General features: G+C 31.5%; 1 protein-coding gene across 3 annotated transcripts in view; it reads right to left on the bottom strand.

Moving 5' to 3' along the window:
* Window positions 1–6,674: 6,674 nt before the first annotated feature.
* LOC105346213 (uncharacterized) overlaps window positions 6,675–13,533 on the bottom strand; it is a 38,976-nt gene continuing 32,117 nt past the window's right edge. For all 3 annotated transcript variants that reach the window (XM_066069104.1, XM_011454711.4, XM_066069105.1), the window contains exons 2-10: window positions 12,732–12,936; window positions 12,295–12,374; window positions 11,956–12,066; window positions 11,389–11,598; window positions 10,958–11,073; window positions 10,672–10,792; window positions 9,839–10,040; window positions 6,999–7,063; window positions 6,675–6,872 (exon numbers count right to left, since the gene is read on the bottom strand). In XM_066069104.1, coding sequence (XP_065925176.1) covers window positions 6,751–6,872; window positions 6,999–7,063; window positions 9,839–10,040; window positions 10,672–10,792; window positions 10,958–11,073; window positions 11,389–11,598; window positions 11,956–12,066; window positions 12,295–12,374; window positions 12,732–12,936 — 1,232 coding nt within the window. In that variant the 3' untranslated portion in view covers window positions 6,675–6,750. The remainder of the gene's footprint in view (window positions 6,873–6,998; window positions 7,064–9,838; window positions 10,041–10,671; window positions 10,793–10,957; window positions 11,074–11,388; window positions 11,599–11,955; window positions 12,067–12,294; window positions 12,375–12,731; window positions 12,937–13,533) is intronic.

The following is a 13,533-nucleotide window of genomic DNA, read 5'->3' as shown; positions in this document are numbered from 1 at the left end:
CTTGATTAAAATATAGATATAAAAGCAGTAATCTAATTAGAACACCGCTTCCTTTTCGAAGAAAGTTTTATGAATAAAAGGTTTTTAAAAGTTTAATCGAAAAGGCATCTAAAAAAATCCCTTATACCCCTCCGGATAAGATATTTAGGGTCTTTGCGGTTTTAATTATAACAAGTACATTTTAGTCCAACTAATTTTTTTCCTATCTACTTTGAGTTATTGAGGGTATGCAATTGTTTATATAATAAGTATGACAAGCCACTTAAATTTGTTTATAATGCACACTGTTGTAAAACTGCTAAAACAATGTTTTTTATTGCAAGTCGACAACTTCAAAATAATAAATAAAGCATCCCCTGACATACATACATCTTAAATAAGATGAAACAAAACTAGCTATCACGAAATCAGGCGATTAAAGTTCAATTCAAATAAATGAGTACAAATAAACAACACATAATTATGCATATGCACCAAGAGCACTAATAGTAAACCAATACATATTTCAAAAAATATGAACGCAATTGATTTATTGATCCTTGAATTAATTAATACATGTGAAATTTCAGAATCTTTGAGAACCTTGACAAACGCTTGTCAACAGATGTAAAATTGATACATACTCTACGTTCAAGATTTATTTTTAAGTAATATCTTAACAAATTAAAATGGATTGTATTAAATGCGAGTTCATTAACATTCAAAATAACATGTAGCTTTCATATGGTTTTATAAAGATACGAAGAGTAAAATATGAGAATGAGAATATATACGTTTTGTAGAATTGTAATTAATATAGGTAAGGAGCACACAACCACACACAAGCACAAATTACAACTGTAAACGTTTTGAGTTGCTCCTATTTAAAGAAGTATATCTCAATATGTTGAAATCAGTTTCGTTTCATGGGTTCAAATTTTATTAGAAACATTAAATTGGTCTCGGACTTCGTTTAAAACATGTACATGTACGTGGTACTTCTTCAAATGATGTGAAGATAAATATAGACTTAGCTGAAAAATGCTAACTTAAGAGGTTTTTAAACTAAAATCTAGTCTATGCTGACTAAGAATTGATTTAAAAATTAATAATCTATCCGATGTTATATAAATCAAACAAGTTGATAAAACAGGTCTATCAAGAGTCTCGTCTGAAGTCATCATTTCGTAAGTTCTATGGTGGATACAACGACCTTGTCAGTAAATACAATCTTCCACTGGGTCGGACGCTGACTGACGTTTTTCATACTATTTATTAGACCATAATTAATAACCTAATTGCCTACGGACTATTCCGTTTTTTTCCCGATTACGACAAAGAGCACACGGCGGGTGTGACAAGTCAGCAGTGGATGCTCACTCCTATCGATTAGTAGTGATTCTTTTGACAATTTTAACAAGATAACAAATTATACGTTACGTAAGGAGATAAAAGTGAACCTTTTCACTAGTAGTTTTGCGTTGCATCCCCAAATACCTTAATCAACCTTGAATGCGTTAAGCAGAGCACGACGCATTAGAGACCAATCTTGAGGAGTAACAGATGTTGTTTTTCCGTTTAGAGACAAGGCTTTCCAGTTATCCGGCAATATTTCGTAGTGCTCCTCGAGCACCATATATCACATCGAAAGCACCAAGCAGAGTATCACGCGGTAGGCCACGTGTTTGAAGGTGTGCAGTGGAATTAATTTGTCATTCTAGGACACCGCTCTCCCAAGATATGTGTACATGTAACTAACTATGCTTAGCCGCAATGGAAATTTTATAAAAGGGGCAGAAGTATATGAATTATCAAAATTTTGTTATCCCATGAATGATAGGCTAAATGCTTTCATTGGTGTCTACATGGGCTTTGACGGTAGTGGTAAATGCAGTAAACAACATATTGAAATACAATGATAAATGATAAAACAACGGATGCAATACTAGTATACTGTAGTATCGCTTACATGAAACGACAGCTTTAACAAGAACAAAAATGAAATTAAATAAAATAGCATTCCTTTTTTACATTCATCAATACATTTGTTGCTGCGCCTAAATGTTCATATATCTTTTGCTAGCTTTCGTTTAATGAAATTCAATAATTACTTCTTCAATATTTTTTGTGAGTGTATAACAATATAATGGTGCAATGATTTTCACTTGTCGTCCGTCAGTGTTAACATTCTTGGAAAATGCTTACAGTGAGGTCAGTAATTAGAATATTAACATTTAGCAATAATCCTATTTACTGTTTACCAAAAACTGATGCACAATAAAAACAGTATTTTCGTTGAAACTGTTGATATAGAGGACATTTTTAAACATCAATTTGTGTTTCGGAAATAAAGCCTAACTTGAAACTTGACGATGTCCAACTAGCGCATGAACTACAGAAAGAGCATAGAGATGGCAAAATGGGTACTTTCCTTAAAAATTTTCATCTACTTGAATTTAATAAATGTCACGAAATTCTTTTCTGGTATCTTGACCATTTATGAAGTTGGAAGTAACTGAAAACAGTTCCTTACGAAATAGATGAGTTTGTTTACTAATCCGGTAGTGATCCCCTACAGATCACAAGATGGCGACATGGTAAATGACAATCCAGCTTAATAAAAAAAATGAAATTAACGTTATATATATATTTATACCTATATCTATTGCAATGTTATGTTCAAGGACACATCTGAATTTTGGAGCGTTAATTTGGTTGAAAATAAAATGATTCTGTACCTCTTCTCACTTCTTAGTTGAGCTATTGTCAAAATTATGCTCTATAAATTCTAGTGTCAGTATTGTGTTTCATAAACTAAATTATGTTCGCTGTTTACGCTCGGGAGCCATGGAAGCTGTGATCAAATCTCTGGCAGAGACAAATTATATAATTTGAAACACAAGGGTTGATTGAAGTAATGTCACAATTTATATTGACCGTATTTCTCTAGGGCTCCGATGTATCAAAATTTGCACAATCCCAATTTGTAAAATTCGATCAATTTTATTCAATAATTCAACTGCTATAACTGTTCAAGACTTTAAACCTAAATTTACATTGTTAAACGGGTTAATGATTAATGACTTGTGCAGAGGTGTTCCTCACCACAGAGTACAAGATTTGTACAGATCACTCTATCATGTGATCAAAGAATAAGCCTTTAGCTTATTTATTTTTTTAATATTAAAAGGTCTAAAAGAGCATTAATCCAAGCAGATCGTTTTAAAGTATCTTAAAATATAAGTTTATTTTATTCATTTAAAAGTATAACAAAGTGTGCAAGAGCATCACGGCCAATTGCGCTCGACTACTTTTGATCTTGGTGTGTGGCGACCACCCTTTGTCCACATTCAATATAATTTGTTATTTTTGTCATTAGAATACTGCAATAACTAAGCATATTTTCTGCTTATGTCGATGATTATCTAGCATTTGTAACATTACTTCTGAAAACCTTTCATGAATAGTGTACTCAAAAATAAGTCGCATTTACAATAAATTGCCTCATTTTTCGCAAATTCAACAAAGTTATTTCTAAACATTTCTCCGAAATCTAAAAATCATCCAATTATCTAAGGATGCGCTAGACAAGCTAACAATCTGCACAAAGGTCGCATTTACAAAAATTGGCCTCATTTTCTCCAAATTTAACACAGTTACTTCTGAACATTTCTTCGAAATCTAAACATCATCCAATTTTCGAAGGACAACTAGAAAGGCAAAATATTTGCACAAAAATAATTCGCATTTATAATGAATTGCCCCATTTTCACCAAATTTAACAAAGTTATTTCTAAACATTTCTTCGAAATCTAAGTCATCCTATTACCCAAGGACACACTAGAATAGCAATGTTGGAACCTTGAATTTTGATCCGTCACCAGAGCAATTAAAACTACGTCGTAATAAAAAAAAAAGGCCAAATGTTACATCCTCTAATATGACCTCCTCATTCAAGCAAATAAATAGTATATCATACTGTATACAGGGAAATATTAGGGATATTAGGGATCTATTATTCGCCCTCGTTTAATTTTCAACCATTTCACCTTCGTTGTCAACAGGCGAATATAAGAATTTTAAGAATCTCAATGTCTAATTTGAAACATAACTGTGACTGGGCGAATTCTCGATGGGGAGAAACTCTTTGCAAGTGTAGAAGGGCGAAGATTACACAGGACAAAAATACCCCTGTATACAGTTTCTTGATTAAAATATAGATATAAAAGCAATAATCTAAGAACCCTACCCCTTTTTGAAGATTTATGAATGAAAGGTTTCTAAAAGATTAATCGAAAAGGAATTTTAAAAAATCCGCTATATCCTTCCGAATAAGATATTTAGGGTCTTTGTGGTTTTAACAAGTACATTTTAGTCCTACTATTTTTTTCCCTATCTTCTCTGAGTTATTGAGGGTATGCAATTGTTTATATAATAAGTATGACAAGCCAGTTAAATTTGTTAATAATGCACACTGTTGTTAAGTGCTAAAACAATGCTTTTTTTTATCGCAAGTCGACAACTTGAACATCAAAAAAATCCCCTAACATACATACATCTTAAATATGATGAAACAAAACTAGCTCTTATGAATAAGAGCGATTAAAGATCAATTTAAATATATGAGTACAAATAAACAACACATATTTATGCATATGCACGAAGATCAGTAATAGTAAACCATACATATTTAACAAAAATGAACCCAATTGATTTATTGATCCTTGAAGTAATAAGATTGGTGCATGTGAAATTTCAGAATCTTTGAGAACCTTGACAAACGCTTGTCAATGGATCTAAAGTTGATACAAACTCTACTTTCAAGATTTATTTTTAAGTAATATCTTAACAAATTAAAATGGATTGTATTTAAATGCGAGTTCATAAACATTCAAAATAGCATGTAACTTTCATATGGTTTTTAAAGATACTACGAGTAAAATACGATACTGAGAATACATACGTTTTGTAGAATTGTAATTAATATAGGTAAGGAGCATACAACCACACACAAGCACAAATTACAACTGTAAACGTTTTGAGTTGCTCCTATTTAAAGAAGTATTCTCAATATGTTGAAATCAGTTTCGTTTCATGGGTTCAAATTTTATTAGAAACATAAGATTGGTCTCGGACGTCGTCTAAAACATGTACATGTATGTGGTACTTCTTCAATTGATGTGAAGATAAATATAGACTTAGTTGAACAATGCTAACTTAAGAGGTTTTTAAACTAAAACCTAGTCTATGCTGACTAAGTATTGATTTAAAAATTAATAATCTATCCGATCTTATATAAATCAAACAAGTTGATAAAACAGGTCTATCAAGAGTCTCGTCTGAAGTAATCTTTTCGTAAGTTCTATGGTGGATACAACGACCTTGTCAGCAAATACAATCTTCCACTGGGTCGGACGCTGACTGACGTTTTTCATAATATTTATTAGACCATAATTAATAACCTAATTGCCTGCGGACTTTTCGTTTTTTCCCCGATTACGACAAAGAGCACACGGCGGGTGTGACCAGTCAGCAGTGGATTCTCACTCCTCCTAGGCACCTGATCCTGCCTCTGGGGTTTTCCAGAGGTTCGTGATTGCTCCGCTATGGAATATTGATTAAATACCGAATTGTCCACGCATTTTTCTCCGTTTTCCCCAAATTACGACATTTTCCCCGATAATGATATTTTTACCGATAAGACATTGGGCGCACGGAGGGTGATACTCAGGAGAGGATGCTTACTCCTTCTAGGCACCTGATCCTACCTCTATCTTTTTAGAGGTCTGTGTTGCTCTGCTTTGAATTTGTAATTCCTTTTATTGATTTTGAGATGGTTGACAGTTTGTTATTGTCATTTTTCATCCATACGATGTATAAACTTGGAGTTGTTGTTTAATACACGTAATACTATATACCTGCATAATTTAGAATTATAGCATATTTTTTTTATTTTTTGTGTTTATCTCAGGTATACCCATCTTCAATTCTTCATACTTTAGGTAATTTTCATTAACGAGTAGTAATGTATATTACATACGTTTAATGATTGAAGCCCATTATTTATCAAATCAAATTGATTTAATCTTAATTTATTTAGAAATAGCAACAGTTATCGGACAATAGGTATTTTTAAAAAGTTTTACATACATGTACAAATATTTCAATAAATATAAATGTTTCCTTAATAACAAGTAAAACAATTCCAAAATTTAAATTCTCTGTTTATTTTACTGAAGAAACAATTTAAACACTCGCCATTTTTGTGTACAGACTAAGGACTTATACCTATCCATTAACAGGCGTAGATTTAAACCCAAATTAACTCCCGACTGAGTTTCCGCCTTTTTGTGAAACGCAACAAGATGTTGACAGGACTCAAACCTGCATAAGATACCTTCTCATTTGCAGTATCATTTGCAGACAAGCTTTTCTAATACTCTAAATTTTATTATATTAAATTGGTGCCAATTGTTACTCTAAATAACATTTTAAATATACTGCCGTCATGCAGTTTTTGTTTGGCTGCATCAATCTTTTATGATTTACTACTGTTAGATCTTGAGGTTTTGTAAACCAAAATATATTTGTAAAACATGGACCTGGCTGTATAATGATTTACTTGATATCTACCACTAAATGCTTTTGTGCAAACTTCAGTGTACATGTATGTGTTAATAAATAATGAAAAATAATGGTATTTAATAATGTTTTATTTTAGTGGTAAAATAAAACAATGCAGCATAACATGATTAACTTTTTACTGAGATCTTAAATAGAAATAGGGTATTTATCAAGCAGGATGTCGGATGTATCCGCCAGGGTTTCACAATTAGCTCGAAACAGAAGTTCTGGGTCCTCTAACTCGCGGAGATCCACTCGGAATGGAACACCTATTTTTAAAATGAAAACACACAATCAAGATAAAGAAGGTAAAGGGTTTGGTGTTAAGATGATTATTTCTGAATTTTACTTTGTTAAATAATCTTCAAAAAACATCTTATCTAACAACTTCTCACCAACTTTAAGTTGAAGAAAGTGTTCATTTCTTGGTTCAATGTCCATACACACATAGTTCACATCACTGAAATAAAACAAAACAAACAATTAACTCTTAATGTTTTCAATTATTTTGACAACATGTGCAAGTGATTCATATCCTGGATTTGTATCAGGAAAGAAGTTGAAATTTTCAAGAACTTTGAAACAATTAAATGTCTTGGATATAATGGGGCATAACAAAACCGAAAATAACGAAAGAAACTGGTTATGTAAACTTAAAGAATTTGAAAAAATACTTGACTCTTGGCGAAGTAGAAAATTAACTTTTTTTGAAAATGTCAGCTTATAAATTCTCTTTTAATCTCAAAGGTCTTGTACACGGCTACTATTTTAGAAAACCCTGAACAATCTTTAATAAAAAGTATTAATAAAATAATTTTCTCCTTTATTTGGGGAAATCGAAAGCGAATCAAGCGTAACACCTTAATTAGAAACATAAATGAAGGCGGCATTGGTATTACAGACTTTGAATCAAAACTCAAAGCTTTAAAAGCTCCACGGGTTTTGAAAATTATTCAAAATAGAAGTAGCCTGTCTTCACTTTTAAACGCTTGTGTAGTTAAACATAATATCGATATTCCATTTTTGCTAAATTGAAGCATTACAAAATACGAAGAATTTAAATCGAACTTCCTCCCCATGTTCTGTAACGAGGTTCTAGTGGCCTTTAACGAATGCAAAGATATTTCATTAACCAATTTTGCTAATCAAAATATTTGGTTCAATAAAAACACCTTTTAATGAGAATGGCTTCAAAACAATAAACGATACATGTATAAACAGATGCTTGGCATCAACAAACAATTTTTATGTGAGTACTTAATAGTTAAAAATGCAATAAAGATGCACCTTTCAAGAATAGATCTACGAACCATAAATTTCAAGAATTCGCTCACTAAGTTGCATTTCTATTTCGAAGAAAAGCTAGAAGATACTTCAAATAAAAAGTCTAATTTTTTCTACAACATCCATATAAAAAAGGAATCCCAAAAACCTATTATGGAAAAATATATGGTGTAAGGAATTCCAAATAGACAAGTACTATTTTAATGTAATTTTCAAGAACAAGGTTCGGTCTTTATTTGATAAATCTGTATCAGAATTTAATTATGAATTACTTCACAACCTGTTGACCATGAATCTGTCGGTTAGAAAATGGGATAAAAACATTAATGGGAATTGTATTATTTGCAATATACCAGAAAATATAAAACATTTGATCTTTGAGTGCGACCTGTTAATGCCACTTTGGCGGAAAATTTTACTGATACTAAATATTGATGTTACATTGTTGTTATTGCATGCAAAGTTTAAAATAATATAAAATGAAATAGAAACTGTTCATTTTCTTTATTTTTTTTTGATTATTTATACTGAGTGATATCACCTTTCACTCATTTTGGATTATATATATATATATATATATATATATATATATATATATATATATATATATATATATATATATATATATATACATATATATATATATATATATATATATATATATATATATATATATATATATATATATATTTGAAATCCACTGAAGAGCCGATCAGGTGAAAGCGCTCTCTGGATTAAATTTGAGAGAATATTGTGTTATTGTCTACTGAAAACCTTTATATATATATATATATATATATATATATATATATATATATATATATAAAGCACAGAGATATTCACCTTTTTGGAGCTCCACCTCCGCCCCGGCCGGGGCTTGAACTCACGACCTCTGGAACCCATTCTCCTAGCAGTGAGCGGCCACCGCGCTTACCACTGGGCCATCTAGGCAAGACAAAAATCTTGCTTTCGATGACGAAGGGAAACTAGCGCGCTGGTCGCTCACTACACGGTCCTTTGAGATACAGGTGGAATGCAGTTAAACGACAATTTGAGAGGATCGGGACAATACACATTGTGCTTATTATATATATATATATATATATATATATATATATATATATATATATATATATATATATATATATATATATGTGTGTGTGTGTGTGTGTGTGTGTGTGTGTGTGTGTGTGTGTGTGTGTGTGTGTGTGTGTTTTACAAATATAAGTACAATATTGATACGAACATTATATCAATGACTGAATGTTACCTTCCCGAATACTGCAAATTCCTAATTAATCGCGAGGAATTAATATCCGCGTAAAATCGCGAGAAGCATCCTTTGCGGATTTTAAAATCTCGCCATTATTTTCTGAGAGTTGAAAACTATAAGAAATAAGGAGAAAAGTTCAACGTTTGCGATTTTATATTCTCGCGATTTGATACAAAAAAGCGGGATCGCGGAATTAAGTACTCGCGTAATATAAGGAATTTACAGTAGTATTGTTATTACTATATACATGTATGCAGAGATATATACAATGTGCTAATTCATATATACGTCTATTTACGCTTTAATAAAATACAATTATAAATACTAATGAAAATATATATTTTGTACATAACGTACAGATGTATGATTTATTTATACCGCTGAATAGCATTACTGATCCGGGGGGGGGGGGGGGGGGGGGGGGGCCCTGGCACCCCAGGTGATGTATATCTAGAGAGCCTCAGCGGAGGTATTATCTCACATACAAATGTATTGTGTTTTATATATATATATATATATATATATATATATATATATATATATATATATATATATATATATATATATATATATATATATATATATATATATATACTTAATGTTTTGACGAAAGATGTTAATTCTATGTATGCATTTTCTCTAAATAACTGTTGAAATGATAAGACAGAAAGATCTTACCATTTTCCAAGTACTGTTTGTGACAGAAGATATCGAGTTCCATTTGTTTGCTGACAGGACAAATAGAAATCCATTTGATTCAGTGCAGGAGGGAAATGCATTTTATCATCTATAGTAATTCTATTACGCTTTATGAACCAATTGCCAACTATATCCTTATCGAAACTGCAGCGAGGGGTATTGTAATCGTTGGAAATTGGAACTACAAACAATTTAAAAATAAATAAATTATTGTATAGAAAAAAAATAAAAATTAATAAAATTCCTGTAACTGTCAATGAGATATCTATTTGATTTTAAAGTTTAAACAATTTAAATAATGTTTTTTAACGATGAGGTATTCGTATTCCATAAAATCAAATACATTGCTTTTTTGTTTCAATTCGTGCCAGGTTTTCAATATTTGTTTTTTATATATATGAATATTTCTTAAAATAATTCCCTGGTAGAAAACACATTACCTTTTTGAAACAATATACTTACTGACAGCAAATTTAAATTCTAATGTTTTATAGTCAACAAAACTTTTTTTTTCAATTTTCTCTTTAAAATAAAAGAATTTTTTTTACATACATCAATCACCAATAACAATAACAATCCAGCAAAAAATTGTTGGTGTAGCATTCAACTCTATGTTGAAAGTGTGTATGGATATTGTCATGTTATTTAAAAACATGATAATATAACCTGCTTTAGCAATCATCTCATGCTCTGCATTGTGAGCTGTTTCTTAAAAAAATTACTCACTTTTCGTGAGAACTAGTCTGACCGGTCCTGTGTAGATGGAGATGAGAGTCTCGCATTCAGCACGGGTAGACATGAAATTGACTTACTTCTGGTTAAAACTAATTTGAGTGGACCCCTGTAAACGCCACTCAAACTTGTGCAATCGGGGAAACGAGACATGACCCATCGGATCTGATTGTTGGCATCTTTCTGGTTCTTCAATGTCATCTATAAGATAAATCAAACAATGAAGGTTTGTTGGCTTGACGATTCTTCAACTACATGTACATGTGTATGAGGACAAAGTGTATTTCAATCTGGAAGAATTGCAGTAATTTTTTATCAGAATTTGGTAATAATTGTTAAAACAATACAATGTCATGTATCAATTACCATGCACTTGAATTTTTCTCTGGTATCCTGTTCCACGGTGTCAGCAACAGCAGCATAGGTGTAGCCGATTCCATTCCTCACCGCGAACCACGAACCCATACACTGGTACCGAATCTCTAATTAACATATATTAAACTATTAGTGAAAAATACAAATTATTATAATCAGCAACATTCAAAAACAAACTATCAGCAACAATCAAACCACACATCTTACACAAATGTCACATTTCAGTCACTGAAAATATTGAGAAATTATTCATGATTTTGTATAAAAAGTACCTTTAAGTATATATGTAATTAAGATGAGATCATTTTTTCAATTTCAAAGCTCAGAACTCTTATATGTTTTATTTTGAAAAAAAGATAAAAATCATTGCCATATTCAATTTCTCATAAACCTATTTTTGTAAAGTTGCAAACATGACATACGTTCATTTTTTGACGTCGACACATCAAGGCACTTCCGATACGTCATGACAAACACATCGTTGTCGACATATTGAGATCCAGGTTCTTGGCAAGCTTTGATCTGGCTATCTGGGTGGTTACAGATACCTCCACCACCGGTATCCACTTCATAGGAAAACTGATACACCCCCTCAAATGTTGTTACACAGTTAATCTTCTCTAGGGATTGTTCTGGAAAATACAAATATAATGTGAGTTGACAAATTGAAGATACATGTACTATACTTTTTTTTTCATATAAATGATAAAAATGATAAAAATTGCAATAAAATTAATTTATGGTCTATTGGAATATGAACCCTGACAGTGGAGCCATTGACCACTTTCTAATCCAGCAGGCCACAGGTGCTCAATGAATAATCGCAAAAATGGATCATTTTAACAGATCTACTTTCGATATCATTGTTTTCTTCGTACAGCCTTCATACATATATACAGTTCATGACGTTTGTATTCATTTTACTTGTTTGCATAGGTAATGGTCACAATAGTCAAATTAATCTGCATAGAATGGCTTAATACACTTACTGAACATGGTGAAAGTGACATCAATGCTGGGAAGCCCGTACCAAGGGTTCATCGACTTACAGGAATCGTTCAGCGAAATCTGGCTCCTAGACCGCGCTGTTATACAGTCCTCTATTTAAAGACACACAATCACAATCAGTGTTGACTCTTCAACATTTGAAATTCTGTTTTTATTCAAACTTGCCCTAAAACTGAGTCACAAACTTACATTGTCAATCTACATTCATGGTGCATATCATGAAACTTATTTGTACTAAGAGTTTATAGAAACTTTACTTTTTTTTAGTTTAATTATCATACTCTTGTTTTCAATATTTAGTCTGTTGATATTATTCATACCTTGTCTATATTGTAGAATGTTTGGAGTTCTCCACAAGACATCGACACACATGTAGCATGTGTTCAAATTACTCCCTCCCCTGCAATAAAACAGAACATAAAGTCATTTTCACAGGCTCCTTTCTGAAAAATCAAAAATTTTATTTTAGGATATATTATTAAACATCTACGTTAAAAAGTTTCACCTAGAGAAATGTATACATGATAAATACAAAAGATCTGACATTTACTGAGTATGCAAACTCTAATATTCATGAGTAATTCATGATCTTAAGCACACCTTAACCAACAAAATATAAAGTTAATTCCACATTAATTACCAACCTCACACAATAATTTTATTGTTTAGAGAATACCGAATTTTTTGGACATCATTTGTCAACTAGGCTAATGAAAAAGTTATTGATTCAATAATCATTTTCTGCATGAAGTCTTACGTTTTGACCATAAGCATAGTCACATTGTCTCCGTCTTGCTGAAGCCCGGGGTTGGAGTGGATGAAAATGTCCACACACTCTAGCTGTGTTTCATCCTCATTACTGTCCCACTTGTCGGCGTTGACCAGAGTTTTGATGTCTGTACCCGATTCTCGACTGTACCAGTCACCGTGAAAGTAGGCTGGGATGTTGCACCGCCCCCACACTGCAGTAAAAAATGATTATTCAATACATGTAATTTATTTATAATTATTGATTAAGAACTCTTGAATCTATATCGGAATAATTATATCAAACACTTTTAAATGGTTTCAAATTCATTTAACAGTTTTTTGTTTTTTAAAGAGAAAGATATTTTAAAAATAAACATTAAATTTTAACAGAATAAATAATTGAAAGCTCTGTATCATAAAACTTTACATCAACTTTGAAATTATAAAACTCCATAAGAATTTAATCTGTCATAAGAATTAAATCTGTATTAGTTCCTGTCAATCAATCAGAGAGAAAAAGCTAAATAATGATTCAATGAAGGTATCTTGGATATTTTTCCTTTCATTGATTTCAATTGCATTTTTTTTCACAGTAGGTATAACATTATATATAATGGTCAAAAGGTGCTGCATAAATATCTTGGACAGGCAATTTAGTATTATAGAGAGTAAAAAAAAGAGGAGGTACTTTATTTTGAAAAAATTAAATTTAAACTTTTAATTAACCCGTAAATACACATTTACAGAAACAACAAGCATTCTGAGAGTATTGCATAAGCAATACACGTCCCCTACCGGTTTGTGGAAAT

This window comes from Magallana gigas, chromosome 8, assembly GCF_963853765.1.
Source record: "Magallana gigas chromosome 8, xbMagGiga1.1, whole genome shotgun sequence".
Classification (NCBI taxonomy): Eukaryota; Metazoa; Mollusca; class Bivalvia; order Ostreida; family Ostreidae; genus Magallana; species Magallana gigas.
This window is presented reverse-complemented; position numbering and strand designations above follow the sequence as displayed.